General features: G+C 35.4%; 1 protein-coding gene across 5 annotated transcripts in view; it reads right to left on the bottom strand.

Annotated features, from left to right (window-relative positions):
* Positions 1-17,269, bottom strand: part of nlgn1 (neuroligin 1) — a 657,056-nt gene that overhangs the window by 414,447 nt on the left and 225,340 nt on the right. For 3 of the 5 annotated variants that reach the window (XM_039758951.1, XM_039758934.1, XM_039758942.1), the window contains exon 3: positions 1,811-1,870. The exons of the other annotated variants lie outside the window; for them this stretch is intronic. In XM_039758951.1, the coding sequence (XP_039614885.1) occupies positions 1,811-1,870 (60 nt within the window). The remainder of the gene's footprint in view (positions 1-1,810; positions 1,871-17,269) is intronic. 5 annotated transcript variants of the gene reach the window in all.

The raw sequence follows: 17,269 nt of genomic DNA on the forward strand, positions 1-17,269 counted from the left end.
GGTCTGTGTCTGTCGAAAAGCTTATAGATAGATTCTCCAACTACACTATTAGCATCGAAATCAAGACACATCACGCTGAATCGTTGTCTGCAAGCGTTAATACCAACAATAGGATAGTTGCTGCTTTGTGAGGGATTGCTTGTAAGCATAGCGCTATACACTGTACAGCATAGCTAAAATTTTATTCACCTGGTTTTCCATTTTTTCCCCCATTTGTGCATAATATTTATCATCGTACTGTGTTTTCTTTTGCCATAGTTTCTTTTCTTCTATTTCTATTATTTGTCTTTTTAGTGGTAAAATCACAAATCGGAAGATGCTTATATATCACAATTAAAATTAAATGTATATATATGTAGTATACATTATTTGTAATGGAGACAATATTACCCTGTGGGCTTTACCTTACCTTAAATATTAAGTTTTACAATAGGCAGTTTATTTTACCTTAACTGTTTAAACATTATTAAGTGCATTTATCACTATGCACTTTTGTCGTGATCTCTTTTGTAGGTATGCCATTGTTGTACTTTCTCCAACAGAGACAGCGAATGCTTGATTAAGGTGTTGAATAAAGAAATAAAAAATATAATAATAATAATAATAATAATAACAATAGTCTGATTGGTCTTCTCTTGCTGTCAAAATGTCTCCTGTTTACTAAGTTACAATTTCAAGTGGTCATAAGCCAGCAAATGACAAGGTACCTGAAGTAAGATAATGATTTAGGGCTAAAATGGCTAAGAGAGGTACACATTTTTTCAGTCTGTTACGAGAGAACTGACATTGTATTTTTGTATTTTCCAATTGTGGAATCACTTTTTTGTTGGACAAATTAAGATATACTTTGGTATTTACTGAGTGCTAATATTTATCATTTATTGACTTGACATAGTGGAATGTTATATATTGCCAGGAGTGATGAAATCAATCTGTCCATTTTTTTTAGCCTTCATTTTTTTCCTTACTTCATGTGATGGAGGATGGGTAAGATTCAGAATAATTTTACATGTGTTGATTTTAATAATTGTACACCTTAGCAAAGTAAATAGAAATCAAAAGTTTATAAAAACAAATATTAAAGTTATACTAAATTCTCAGAAGAGAAAAACAATAAAGTTAAGTCTACCTGGGTATCAGTGCTCTGTATCCAATTCCAATTACCAATGAACATTTTTTTTTTTTTTACAATTAGACAGCAGTCTATCAAATGCAGCCCCCAAATAAGAAACATTATCTTAAACCAACATGGAATGCATTTTTCCCTTTACAAATACATGAAAACATTTACTACTGTTTAGGGAAAGGATTCGTAAGCATTTAATTGAAAATTAGAGCTAATAGAAGGGTAAATATAACAGGTAATAAAATGTCTTGGTACTGATTTGAGATAAAAAGACAAGAACAAAAACAGTTTAGGGGATTAAAAAAATCATGCAAAAAGGTGTTAAAATTAGGTCATATTCAAATAGTTAATGTTAATTTTTAAAATTAAGAAATTTTAGGTGGGATGCAATGTGTAAAAAATAAAAATCAATATTCAGGCAAAAACGTTACCAAAAGAGATACAATAACAATTTTATATGACGGGTAACAATAAAACATACTAAAAAAAAAAAAAAAAAAAAGAAAGAAAGAAAGAAAGATATAGGTTACACTCAAGCAAAAAGGACAAAACACATCCATCAAAATTTAGGAAGAAAAAAAAATCTTCACTTTCAAGAAAAGGACAAGAAATTGTAAAAATAAAAAAGGAAAAATTATTTCAGGGTTCCTTGTCATGCATATCAGTTTGGCATCAAAAAAATACCTTCATCTTCAGCACCGTCATTATCACCTAAATCATCATTCTGTTTCTTTGTAAGGGGACCTAGGATTAAGAACGAAGAAAATGGAGGAAAACAGAGAATTCAAGAACATACAAGACTGTAAAAAGCACTAAGATAACAATAGCTTTTTTTCACTTCTTAAGATGATACATAGTCACAAAATTTAAGAAAAAAAATATACGGAATCATGTAAGCAACAGCTACATTTTCTGTTTTTCTTTTTTACTTTAGCAGATAATATAAAAAAACAATTTTTCATTTAAGTAAACACGATTAAGGAAGGCGCAAAAAATATTTATTATAAAAGCAAACCCACCATGTGATGATGCATTTAAAAATACTGTTTTGTGAGGGACATTCTGAAAAGTCTCTCTCACCCATGTACAGTACAATGTCTTTGCAGTTGTTTAATATGAGTAAGGATTGCATTTCAATAGCATAACCTGGCTCCTATTAATACTATACATTAATGCAACAAAAAAAAAAAAAAAAATCAAAACCAGCAGTCAAGTATATAAACAAAGGTTTATGATTACTAAGCGGCTATCAAATGTAATTGATTTTAGGACAATCACAGTTTATTCTCAATAAAAAGAAGCACACCCATTTCACTGTTTTGCACTCAGAAGCCATAGTCTTATAATTTGAACCTTGGGAGCACTATTTTTCAAAGTTACTTTTTTTTTGTAAAGGAAATGCAAGTTGTATAGCAATTTTGAAAATACAGGAATGCAAATGTAAATAAGCAGCTCATTAAATTGGTGCCTTTTCTATTAGAAAATTTAGGATCTGGATTAAAAACGAGGGAGGTAGAAAAAAAAAAAGCAAGTGTCAGTGAAGGGATGAGGAAGGTGAGGGGGCTCTGGATGACCAGTCAAAGATAATGTATAAAAAACATTGCAAATGAACCCGAAACCAATTAGGATAAAATTCTTGTCAAATACTAGAGGCACTCTTTCCATTGAAGAGAAGTTTTCAAATGCATGCAAGGCCTTCTGGGTACATTCCAGGGGTATGCGTCATGAGACAGCCAAACTCATACGTATAATGTAGACTTTAAAGGAACCAAGGTAGATCAGACATAATCAAGGCTGAGCATGCATAAATAGTGAGTTATGGTGAAGACAACAAAGAAACAACATAAAAGACGACACAAACATAAAAAAGCAACATATGATGCAGACATCATGCAATTGCTTTGTATTCAAGTTAGTTTCACTTTGTTCCCTTTGCCTTCATTTAAACTCCAGGCATGTTACACTTTTGGATGAAAACTGGCCACAGTATTATTGAAAAGTAAAACAGTGAACAATGCTCAACAGTTAAAATACTGCATATGCCATTAATTATATTTTTCTTATAGTTTCCCACGAATATACACATTTTCTCTTTTGGTCAATTACAATAATATATATATTTTGTTATAAAAGTAATTTTGGTGAAGGGGAACCCAGTATATTTCAGTTCAAAAGGAATGCATTATATTTCAAATGCCTTTTCTCCTGTTTAGAATTTAGAAATAAAGGCATTTACAGATTCTCAGATCTATAATAGATCAACATTTTTATATCAGCTGACTATATATTGTATGATTATGAAGAGTTCAAAGTTGAAGTGGCAGTGCTTCAAACTTGTGTAACTACTTAATACAAAGTATGTGAAGAGCACTGCCACCAGGTGGTGAAATATTAAAATTGCTGAATAAAATTACATAGACCATAATCAGTCTGAATGCAGCTCATTAACAACAGGTCTGCTTTGGGTACAGCTTCCAAAAAGCCTAACAGCATTTAATCGAAGAAAAATGCCATCTGATGGAAATATCTTCCAAAGGGTGCCATCTCATCTGCCAGATGTGAAGCAGCTGCAAATAACACATTATGTTCACTAACTGTATCTAAAAAGAATGCTTCACAAACACAGAGTTTTCCAAAATGTCTTTATAACCTCCAAAAATGCTGCACTAAATGTTCTAGCACTTCATTTGCCTTCTGTCTTCATACTTCTGTAAAACAACTCTGACTACTCCATTGAGACAGATTACTCTTCCTGAGTGCATACTGCCTCCTACTCACATTACACAGCATGGACACACTCTGTATAAAGCAAGTTGCAGGTACATTACTTTCGTAAGTGCATCAATTGAAGGATGGACGAGTTTAATATTGGGCAACTCCAGCATCTCTGCCTTCTGTCAAGATTATCTTTTATCATTAAGCTGCTGTTACAGAAATGTCTAGGTACAGTGGTGAAGCCAAGAAACATTTATAACAGATGTCTGTTGCAGAGTGAAACGTAACTATGGTGTGAAAATGTTTAAGGATGTATTTTTTTATTATTGCAATAATGATTGAACTCGGAAGCACATGGTTGAATAAAACTTCTGTTATACAGAACACAATAAAGTGTTGGCAAGTTCATCAGATTCTGATATAAAAGCAACATGGCTATTAGTGTATTCTTATTGCAAAAGAATCAAACCTAATCTACTTGTCAATCCAGTACATGAAAAATATCTCACTTATCTATGAATCTAAGAATGTTTAGTATGTACAGTATGTGTTGAATGTATTACAATACACTACTTTTAACAGGGTGATTTGCTTCAAAGTTCTTATTTTACAAAATCTGATCTAAGGCAGGCTAAGTCAGCTGCTCTGTTGCACTCCACATGGCGCATCCGTAATGAGATTTGAACCTTCCAGGGTACGGTTTATAGTCCAACTCTTCAACCATCCCATAGTTCCATGATTGTGTTCTCTCCTGGACTTGAACCCCATGATCGTGTTCAAGCTTGTCAGCCCGGCAAGGAAATGTAAAACCGGTCAACTTAGCCTGCTCAGCCTTTGAAGGTGCAGTTTCTTTTCACAATTCTGTGTTAAAAAGTACAACACATTCTTTTGGCTCCGTTTTTATGTATACAGACACATACACATCAGGGCTGGCACCCGCATTACGGCCACGTAGGCATTCACCTAGGGTGCAGATCATAAGACGGTTTGGGGAGGAACCCAGCCACACTGGTTAGCTACTGCATAATTGGTTAGCACATTAATAAGCTTGGCCTAGAGCACAAAATAATGTAGCACCGGCACTGATACAAATACGTATATTTGGTGAAAACTACTCAGTTTTGGACTATATAAGGTGCTCCATACAGTACATACTAGAATCATATGGAATTAGTGGGCTCAGTGGTGAAAATGCACAATTATAATTTGATATTGTAATACAACAAAATTCAACATTCAAAATATTTTACAGCCACAGCTATTGTCTAGCAATGCCTGCTTAATTCAATTTTAAAAGGCACAGGGGCCAAAGTAGGTTCTAGAAGCATAATAGAAAGGGACGTCAGCCTGTCATCATTTGAAGCAATTTGAATTTGATTACATTTGATGTCATTTTTATCTGTGAACTTGTTACAGTGGTCTTAGCCTGCAGTCAGTGAAAAAGGTTATGCAAAAATAAGTGAAATTCAATTGAATGTGAGTTTGTGCATAACTATACCTGCAAAAGACTGCCTTGTGCTAAAGGCGACCATGAAATTCTCTCTGCAAACGGTGAGTGGAATAAGTAACTTTAGGAATTGGAAGGACTTTGCTTTTGCCAAACTAGTTTGTATCAATAAGTCGGTCCTCTAATCAGAAATGTAGAATCTGAACCAAGCAACATTCAATGAGAGCATATTTAAATGCAAAACAAAATGCTGCAAATGTTAATATATTTAATAAAATGCACCACTTTATACATATATAGTAGGCGATGTGCCTTAAATTCTCATTAAATAATAAAAAAAAATTAATAATTCCTTACATTTATGAACATTAATGTATTTCTGGAAGCAAAATAAAAAACAGTTGTCAATCACTAATCAGTTATAAAAAAAAATTAATAAACTAAAAAGCTGACAGCACTTAGCACCTAAACAAAAAGTGTTTAATTGCAAGAACTCCGTTTATAAATAATTGTTACACTGTATACATTATGACATTTTTTATTAATTATTTACACTCTAAATACTAAAAGTATGAAACCACTGAGTTTCATTTGTTGTGTTTTTAATGTTTGTTTATTATGTCAACTAAAACTGTTATTTGTTATATTCAGTTTATAATTTATGAAATTGTTATTATCAGTTTATAATTTAAGAAATAAAACATTTTTTCATTTCTTAGTCAAAATAAAAAAAGGAATCATGGCATATTTGTGGAAACAAAAAACAGTCTGTGAAAAATACCACATATGTCAAAGGTCCTTGCTTGAATAATTCAATGACTAAGCACTGGAATACTCAAATGAAAGTACTTTAAAAGTTCTTTCTGAAGGCTTCCTTTCTAATGGTAAAATGGAATCAGGACCTATAAAAAATATTGCTTTTGAGTTGCTTGCCTATGTCTCTGACATTTTCTAGCAGGGAGTCTTGTACAAGAAGAGAGCAGAAAACTGAGCCAAAAAGGTCTAAAGCTGTTATCAAATACCAGTACTGAATGTCACATTGGGAAGGTTAGTTTTTTTTCTTTTTTTCAAAACCCTTTAGGAAAGTACAGAGAATACAAGAACAAAATGTCACCATTGTTTCTTATTTTAACTACTCAGTGCTCATTAAGGTGAGAGTTGACAGCTTTTGGACAATATAACATTTCTAGATCTTTAATTAATGACTGTGCCACGGTCTTTTCCGCCACTACTGAAGGCTGAAGACTGTCACATGATCATTTCTTTCTCCACTGAGAATTTATAAAGCATGCTATAAAAAAAAAAAAAAAATCTGACCAATGTACCGTTGAAAACAAAATAGATCAAATTTTACTGTGAAGTTCACTGTAAGCATTGACCTTTGAAGCTTGTATTTTGTATTATTGAAGCGGAGTATGTTCAAATGGAGCTTACAAGATTTATGATTTATTCCCCTTTTATTTTTTTGCAGTATGTGTGTCTTCTGCTTTTGAAAACAATAAAAGCACAGACAGTGAGATAATTAAATTATAGTACTTTAAAAGGATTTTGTTTACAATTTTTGCCCCAAAAGCTCTGCAGTATTCAATTAGTCCAATGACTTTCTACCCATCAGACTTTAGAATCTAGAATCTATTTGCATTATGGAGGACCTCTTTTCAATAGCAACACACATTATATTAAACAGACTCTGAATTTTGTCTTATGAGAAAGTTGGCCATTTACACAGTTTATCCATCCATTATTGAATCTGCTTAATGTAATTCATAACTATATTGGCCACCCAGCATCAGGCACAAGCCAGGGACCAGCTTACTGTATATGAACCAGCTTTAGGTCCACCATTTAATCTAATCTGCACATTTTCAGGATATTGGAGGAAAACTGATGTACCTGAAGCAAAACTCATCCGGACATGGAGAGAACATGCATATTCTATGAAGTTAGAGATCAGGCAAACATCTCAACTCAAGATGTTTGATCTGTGAGGCAAGAGCCCTAACCACTCTTCCATTCTGCCACCACCTTTCTAAACTTTAACATATTTTTTAATGCCAACAATAAATTTTGCCAACCCAAAACTTTTAATTCTTTCTCATCTAGAAGGTACATTTATGAAGGAGCAACATGATCCCATTCAGTAGGTCTAAAATATACACCATGCATCTGGGCTAAAATAGCAATGCCTTTTTACCATACTATACAATGTGGGTGTCAATGTGCAGAGAAAAAAAATAGTTTCGCTAGACAATGTTAGTTTTGCATCCTGTCTAGTTAACATATGCTTCCATTAAAGCAACAGGGTACTTTTGCAGTAGCACAAGGATCAGCCTGCCTCTCCTCATACAAGCCCTTTTCTTTACTTCAGACTTATTTGATGAAACACCTCAGGCCAAATCTTACTCTCTCTCAGATGTTAGACAACAAAGCCCATCCCACTGTATGTCTCTGTGAAAGTCACTAAATAAAACACTGCATGTCTTCTTTGCACTTCAAGACAAATTCTTGAAACATCATTCATGACCTGTTACATTTCAAATACTTCATTTTTTTGTGGATCATGCTGATTTGAGGTGACTGACCAGCTCAAAACAAAAAAGTGCCCTCTTTATACCTGACATCTTTACAAGCATCACTTCAGTCGTTTTAAAAACGATCATGCTTTTGCAAATATCATCACATTTTCTTCCCTTTTCCTGAATATATAATTGTTGCACTACTGCCTCTAATGCTCACATACAGTGTAATTAGTTGTTACACTGTACTTGTATATTTCTATTACAAATTAATACATTCTACTGTATTCAGGTCAAGACATCTAAATTTAATTGAAATGTCACTTCACATTTAAATTACTATTGTAATATTTGTTGTGTAATGCTTGTAATTTTTTTTTTATCACTCCTACCTAAATATCTTTATTTATTATAACAGCCCTTAACAATGATGCAGCCACTGCCCTGTCACTTCTATTCGCGATTTGCTCAGCATGTAGGATATTGATGGTGTTTCTTTCTTGTCTTTACTGTAGTACTAAGGTGTTGTACCATTTAAGCCATTATGAATGTAGTAAGAAGTGAAGCAAAATGACACCTTTTATTGGCTAACTAAAATGATTACAATATACAAGCTTTAGAGGCGACTCAGGCCCCTTCTTCTGGCAAGATGATTACAAGGGGCCTGAGTTGCCTTGAAAGCTTGCATATTGTAATCTTTTTAGTTAGCCAATAAAATGTGTCATTTTGCTTGTCTCTACTGTACAATTTAACACTAGAATTACCATAACCGATGAAAAAACTCATAAATCCGGCCCACCTTAAATCCACTCGCACCTCTCCGTCATTGTGTTTTGTGTTGTAAATGTGTCAATAAGCCAAAACCAAAGTGGAAGGATGGGATAGCAGGCTGCTTGCTGCTAGGGCTAATCAACACATTTACAAGACAGAAGAGGCTGATGGAGAGGTGCGAATGGATTTAAGGTGGGTCGGGTTTACGAGTTTTTTCGTAGGCTTTGGTAATTCTAATGTCAATTTTTTTTTTTTTAAATAAAAGAAAAATATCCATCCTTCCATTTTCCTAACCTGTTTATCCAAGGCAGGGTCGCGGGGCAACTGAAGCCTATCCCAGCAATCACAGGGCACAAGGAAAGAACACCACCTGGACAGGGTGCCAGTCCATTGTAGGGTGAACGTACGTATACACACACACACACACACACACGCACACACACCAGGTTCAGATCTAGCAACATCAAGTCACCTAACCTGTATGTCTCTTTGGACTGTAGAAAGAAACCTGAGCACCCTGACAAAACCCTCACAGACATGGGAACTACATGAAAAGATCATGCAGACAGCACCCAAGAAGTAACCATCAGTCTACATGTGACTGTACAGTAATCCCTCGCTATATCATGCCTCGACTTTCGCGGCTTTACTCTATCGTGGATTTTATATGTTAGCATAACTAAATATATAACTCAGATTTTTCGCTGCTTCGCGGGTTCTGCGGATAATGTGTCTTTTTACTTCCTGTACATGCTTCCTCAGTTGGTTGGCTCAGTTGATTTCATACAAGGGATGCTATTGGCGGATGAGTGAGAAGCTAACCAATCAGAGCACGCAGTTAAGTTCCTGTGTGCTGAATGCAGTGTTAACCAGGAAGTCTCGTCTCGCTCATTCAGCATCAACGTGTTTCGCTGTGTAAAGAGTTAACTTTTGTGCTCTTTTGTGCTTATCTTTGTGCATAGTCAAGCCCTTCATTATGGCTCCAAAACGATCTGCTCCTGCTACTGCTTCAGGGGCTGTGCCCAAGCGCCAACGGAAGATGTTAACGATTGCCGAAAAGGTAAACGTTTTGCATTTGTTGAAGGAAGGGAAAAGCTACACAGCTGTAGGATGCCATTACAGCATCAATGAGGCTATGATTCTTTTTATTTAAAAAGTAGGAAAGGAATATAAGATCTACGGCCGCAGTGTCCTTTTAACCAGGGTGCAAAACGAGTTGTAAGTGGATGTAATAAGGCAGTAGTCTGGATGGAATCTGCTTTAGGGATTTGGATTGAAGACTGCCAGAAGAAGAACAACGGCAGTGCTACACAATCGCCTGAAGTGGCTCCTTTAAAAGGGCTGTAACGCTCTCCTTTGTTGTGCAGTAAAATTAAACTCATTGTTATCAGACAAGTCATCATCGTGTCATTGTTGGTGAGTAACCATAATTTTCTACTTACAGTACTTAGTACATGTACGTACGTTTAGTGTTACTGTACACACATTTACTGTATACTATTTTTCTTGCATTGTACGTATTTATTGCTGGTGGCCTGTCTATCGTAATGGCTGTAACATATGTGATATCGGAGACATTCGATATATTTAAAATAATATTTAGGTTTTACTGTATATAAACAGTGTGTTTATATACATAATTTCAATGAATCTTACCTAATATCTAAGAGAATACAAAGGGATTATGCTGTATAACTGTGCAGGGAATGTTTATAAACAGTGTGGGAGAGTTTATAAGGGCTTAAAATATATAAAAATAACCATACAAACATATGGTTTCTACTTCGCGGATTTTCACCTATCACGGGGGGGTCTGGAACACAACCCCCGTGATCGAGGAGGGATTACTGTATACTGCATGACACAGTAGCTACTGTAAAAACTGGCAAAAATACTGTAGATTATTATTGGGTCATTAATGAAGGCTAACGCCTCTTCAGATTGTGTTTTGTTAACTACTATCAACCACTGAAATGACTGGGTTTATTTAGTGAGATTTGTTTCCACTGAAATTATGTGGCTCAATCACTTCCTCACATTTCCTGTACTACAAATCCTCAGCCCTATTTCTCTCTCATACATTCCTCCCAAGTTACCTCCTAATTCTAGCCAGAGAGGCTTTAAACCCCTTCCTTTGATCACATTCTGCCAGCACTGGAAGGATAGTGGGGAGCAGAGTATAGTTCCATAAGTTCTCAGGACAATAAAGCTATAGTGTTTTTTGACAGCCCCTGCGCTGACTCTTCATTCCTTAAGATTCTGAGCTGCTTCGGCAGCCTCTGGGCCATCTTAGCTAAAAAGACAACACACATCTGCCCCTTACACTCTGTAAATCATGTAATCCCACCTAACAGGCTGGAGGAAAAAACTTCAACTTGGTGAGTCCACTGGGACCTAATCTTTAAAATGGAAACATGAGCAATTTTTAAAAGCAGGGCTATGCATTTTGCTCTTTTACATAGAATATATTTTGACCTGATGCCAACCCTGTGTGTTGTTATTCCTGTCTTGAGCTCCCTTTCTTCTATTTGTAATCCCTTTGTCCACCAGGAAACCTATTATGTTATACATACGCAGTATGTGTAATAAATGTCCTTAAAGAGTAATAGTCATATACAGTATGTATTGAGTGTTGAGGGCTGCAAATTGTATATTGTTTTTCATAAGGATTTTTTTTGTAGGTGTGTAGATGGACTGGTTCAGGAATCTGTAAACTTGTTTATTTGAAGCATTGGGAACACTTCCTCATTGGTTTTGGATGACATTGTACACATATCCTAAAAGAAAATGCAAAACCTCTGTCCCTTTCAGCTTAGCAAAATTAAAATCTTACAGTATCCTCCCATTGGATAATAAACTTTGGGTGTCATTTTCATTTTGCAATTCCAATATTAGTTTCGAGTATTGCATTACTGTTGCAAATTTCAGATGAAAATTTTAATTGTCTTTTAGAAGAACGGTGCTGGATATCATGGGGCTCTTAAATTTTGTCCTGTTACCTACTGATTGGTTATATTGCTGCTACACCACACCCAGGATGCCTCAGTGATGCATTTCTCAAAGGCGCCCACAAATAAGAGAGTTCTACTGTTATGTTGGGCATCTAAATGTAACAGTGTAACTTTAATAAAAAATTATCCCCTTAAAAAGAACTAACTTCTTTTAGCTCAGTTTGGGGTAGATTTTCAGGGGTACAGACTGGTGTTTATATATAATTTGACAATAAAACATGCATTGAGAATTAGACTTTCAATGCAGCTGGTTAACCAGCCATTGAAGAGAAAAAAATGATTGTTACCAAACAAACTCCCATTACAAATAAATATAAAATAAAAACAGAGCACAGATTAACATTTAACTTGTTAAAATGCTACCCTGCTTTGATGGGGAAGGAATGTTTCATAGAATAGAGTGTATTTTTTAGGTTAGAAAATATCAAGGCTCCTTTGAGATTTTCAGTGATCCAAGAAGCATGAAGACTGTGTGTCAACGTGTGTAGGAATATATTTACATGAATAACTACATAGGCACACGGGAATTTAACAAATTTTACTCAAATTAACCATTTTGTTTGAGCATCACCATGCATTACCACAATTAAGCAACTCCAAAAGAAGAGTAATTAGGATGCAAAATGGACATGAGAGAGAACTATACTTTTTTGATTGGCCTCCAGATGCTCAGATTTTAGGTATGCTGCTCTATATTGTAACACAAAACCTTTGTTATACTCTCCCATCCACACAACTAGCTATAACCATAGGACATAACTGCTGACTCCACATTAGAAACAGGACGGAATAACCTTCTTCGTCGAACCTCAGAAAAGGCACAATTCCTCCTAAATAACTTTTATCTTTGTGTGTGTTAACTGGTGAAAACAAATCAGTTACATATTATCAGCCTTTACATTGTGAGCAATAAAGCTGGTGAGAATAATGGATTGAGGAGTGGATAAATATGACATGAATAGAACCCCAAGTCACACAAATGCTCTATTTTTTTTTTCTGAATGAACCTGTAAATGCCAAAGATTGATATCACAAGCCACAGAAAATAATCCTAAATTTCTATAATACAGTTCTTGAGAAAACCCAGTCCAAAGAGCTTTCACATTAGACATATATAAATGAAAGACCTGTGTGTGTATGTGTATATGGAGCAGTCTGCTCTGGTTATGTTCAACCACAGCCACTAGATGGCGCAAGAATACACTTTTACATTTTTCTGGCACGCGCATGCACCTCGCTTCTCACTACAAAGACCCGCGTTCAGCAAACACCACTGTGCAACAACGACATCATGCTAAAGACACAGATGACGAGACACAATGTTGAAACAAACCAAACGCCACAGCTCATCAACGTGCAAATGAAACACCTCAGCAACGGAGGATAAGGCTTGAAGTTTTTACTAAAAACATCGTCTATCTGGAGGTATTTTTTCCAGACAAAGTTTAATAGGACTAATATGCCAGCGATATGGCCAAGATACAGTATTGCCAGTGTGTCAGTAAGCACGGGTTGGTTTTTTTGTCCCAAAGACCGCACGTAGCTAGTACATAATATAGTTACCAGAATCCTGAAAAATTTTAGATTAAGTTATTCACAGCAGCACACAAAGGCAGCCAAAAGTAGAATTTAAACTTGAAAACAATTAATTCATAATGCAAAAATTTGAAATTAGAGAAAAAAGAAGCAAAAAAAGCAAAGGTTCAGATGCGCTTTTTTTAACTCAAACTAATGTTCCTTTACAATGGCAGCTAAATGTCTCTCTTATAGAAAAACCCTGTCAAATATTCAGTCGTGTGCAACTGTCAGAAGTACCTGTTGCCAGTCACTTTCAGTCATGACTAACAAGAATATCCAGACATGACTGATCCAGAGGGCTAATAATGGGTACACAGCTGACAGAAACACATGGTCCTTAGACACTGGAAATTACTAATGCTTCACATGTCAGAATTTGGAAAAAAAAAAAAAAAACAAATAGAGGGAGACGACTACATCTTAACACTGAAGTGCAGATTATTGTGATTGTTTTGCATAATGCAAGATTGTTACAATACCCAGTAACACAATAAAAGCTGTAATGAAGAGCCAGAGGAATTGAACTTCGAGCCAAACACGAGGGCAACAAAGTGCCAATCTGGCCTAGTAGATGAAAATCATTCTAACACGCATTAGGTAAAGCTGTGGTGCCTTAATAAAATTCTCTTTTTGGTTATCTATAAGAACAACAAGGAAGAAAGAATCCATGCCAAATAAAACTAGTCTTTTCATTTGTATTGTTATGTTTTTATTCATGGGTGATTCCAATTGCAAAATTTTAGTGTCTGCTGGTGAGTACTTAAATTAATTAGGACAATACATGTAAATTTTAGTCTAAAGGAGTATGGACCCTGTTAGAGTTTGTTATGTACCCCAGATTTTAGAACTTGATTTCATCATTCATGCTGTATTGACTTTTGTGGCTATCAAAGTATTAAGTGTTCCAGGTAAGTTATCAGAAATGTAAGATGCTCTCTGAAAATCATGTACTGTAAATCAAAAGTTTCCTTTAGATTAACAATTTCCCAAAACTGCTGTGCCATCACAAGGGCACTTTAATTGTCATCCTAGGCATGCTGATATAACTCAGCAAGATTTTCTACTTTATGCCAGTTTCAGTCATATTATTCCTTAGCCATGCACATCATGACAAGTGTGGCTTATGTTTAAGTGCAAAGACTAGCAAAATTTAATATACTAGCCGACGCCCGCTGTAGCATATGGCGGTGTAAGAATAGGAACAGAAAACGGTGAGAAAGGAATTCAGAAATCAAGAAGAAAGAAAAACTTCTTGAAAGATGCAGTTGTGAATAGGTGTTTTGCTGGAGATGTCAGATAATGTGTCGAAAGATCTAACCGTAGAAAAAGCCACGTACAACAATAGTTTTGTTGCATGTATCTTGGACTTCCTGGAAATGTAGAAGGTAATATGATAATTTTGCCTACACGTACGTTATTTTCAGTCTTTGCTTGCAGTGCGTCTGATAGTCCTTTGTATTGTTCCACATGCAGATCTTGTTGATGTAATCTGAGATAGTTGAGATGCGCGCCCTCTGTTTTAAAATACGCATCTACGACGTACTGTTGGAATAGTTTGCCGCTGGAGTGCAAAATACTAAATGTATTCCTCATTGATAATCTGTACACATAAAATTGGCATTGAGTAAGCATGATTCGGTTGGCGGTTCTTTTATCGGAAACATGTAAATCTTTGTGCCAGCCAATGTCTCTGTAAGGGAATAAAAGTGGGTAAACCATAGGATCGCAATTCATATTGAGTATGGAAATCTGTTTACAGGAGTTGCCTCTGGGATATTTGCAAATGTCCCTTTCGGCAGGGGGTTCGCCATCTTCTCTGACGAAAATCCCTGCAACATTGGTGTGACATGTCAGGGAATTGTATTGTCGTAAATCCTGCCTAGGGTTTTTCTTGAAAACCATTCATACAGATGCCGTTGGATTGGACTGAGCGATTTCATGCATGTGTTTGTATGATTTAGCGAAGGGGTTGATGGTTCTGAGGATGGAGTCTAGCTGGAGAAGTAAATTTTCACTGCATGCAGAGTTTGTTTTATTTTGTAAGCGTACTTCAGTGGCTTGCGCTGTGTCAAAAACATACAACTGTCCATATCCTGGATAGGTAGAAGTGTTAGCGTATAGTGGAGAGATTTGTTTATAAATTTGTCAGTGTATTTTAAAACAGTATGGTCCGTGGCCAGGAGGTTGAGTTATCTGTGGAAAAGGATGAATAGGAATCGAGAAATGCCGTGTCGGCTGCATGTGGGTGGGACCGGTTTTGAAGTGGAAGCAGCATTAGGAATGCTGTAAAATAACCAAACATTTTCTTAATTTTTATTTAAATATAACTTAGCTGATGATTGAATTAGTTAGCATATGTTCTTTGTTGGGAATGAAGTGGATGGATCAGACAAAAACTCTTTGGGAAGTATATTTGGTGGGCAGCATTCTAACAATGTCTGTCACATATCTTCCTTCTGTGTGACACAAAAGCCAATTTCAAAGTAGCACTCACAAAAGGCAGTTTTCACATTTCACCCTGTAACCTCATTTTTTAATCTATATTCTCAGTATTGTCGATGTTTCGCCATCACCAATGATTAGGTGAAAAAAAAAATTGTACAAAAACTGAAAAAGACACACTAATATCAGTAAGCATTTTTGATTCACTTTACAGTCCAATGTATAATGCATTTTAACATTACAACTAATCATTTATTGTCTGATTTACTGGGAAAGGGATTGTGAGAAGGTTGGTTAAGTTATGACCTTGCTAATCAGGTACCCCTTTTTGCTGTGTTGACCAATCAGTGAAGCACACCAGAGCTGCTATCAGCAGGATTTACTGTGCAGGAAACATTCTATGGGTGTCATGATGGCAAGGAGTTTTCATAAATGTCCACATGGACCGGGTTTCAATTTTAGTGGCAAGAGATTTTTAGGTATGTTACAGAAAAAAATTCAGATGTAGTAAAAGTTGAAACAGTGAAAGTTAAGAGAACATTCAACAAGTTTAAAGAGATTTCAAAATTCAATGCCGCCTACAAAAAGAGAATCTCAATCAAAATATTCTATTGTGAAGACTGCCAAGTCATTTTCTTTATTTGGCAACAAAGTTTGCAGTGCCCATACAAACAAATATAGAAAATGTTATCTTTCAAAGTTGAAGTGAAATGAGGTTACTGAAAAAAATGGTAAAAATAAGAACTCTAATATGTAAAGCTGATTACAGTGTGTGTTTGCTTGATATGCAGCACTGAACCTAACTTATAGGCAAAGACCATAGACTATGTTTCGTTCTAAATTTCTTCCTATTGGGGAATGTTATTTAGTGACTGTACCTGTGCTTTAATTAAGGAGGTTCCCCTAGGAGGCATTTTTAGGACATGGCAAAGGTATGCAAAGTTGTCCCCACAAAAATCAAAAATATCATTGATTGAAAAGCAAACTGATATTAACCAGAGTCTAACCTCTAACAGCACGATTGTCTAGGAAAGTGTATGAAAAGGGCTTCATTTTAGGAGATGATTATTTTCATCCCCAATCCATTTTTTAATGATGTGAGGATAAAAAGCAAAAGTTGGAGTTATAAAGATGCTTTTATAGACTTCAGTGATTGTACACTGTATACTTTACAACTATGAGAAAAACAGCTTTACTTTCACCGAGTGCTAAACATCCAAGCATCTCTAGGTTACACTGCACATCTAAAGAATATTAAAATGGAGTTAACCCTGAAATGTACTTTATAACTAACATAATTAAATTAATCAAGGTCTTTGAAAGATCAACATAAAAAGAGCATACTGTATATATTATACATTTTTATTGTACTATAAATTTTATGAAGTAAACAAGCGTTTTTCTCCTCTTCTTTTACTGTCACATAAAATCATCAACAACAAAAAAATAAAATCTACCAAATGGTCAGGATTCCGTTGTACAAAATGCAACCATTTTTTGAGGCTACTTTTTTTATATACTGTTTTGTTGCATTCATTATGATGGGCTTGAAAATTTAGTTTTCATGTTGTTCAACATTTCCTGTGCACATAAAGAGTTGTATCATTTTGATGGAAGTAACTTTAGTAAGCAGCTGGTTTGTTACCTCCCAGCAGGCCATCAT

Source organism: Polypterus senegalus, chromosome 1, assembly GCF_016835505.1.
Source record: "Polypterus senegalus isolate Bchr_013 chromosome 1, ASM1683550v1, whole genome shotgun sequence".
NCBI classification, from domain to species: domain Eukaryota; kingdom Metazoa; phylum Chordata; class Cladistia; order Polypteriformes; family Polypteridae; genus Polypterus; species Polypterus senegalus.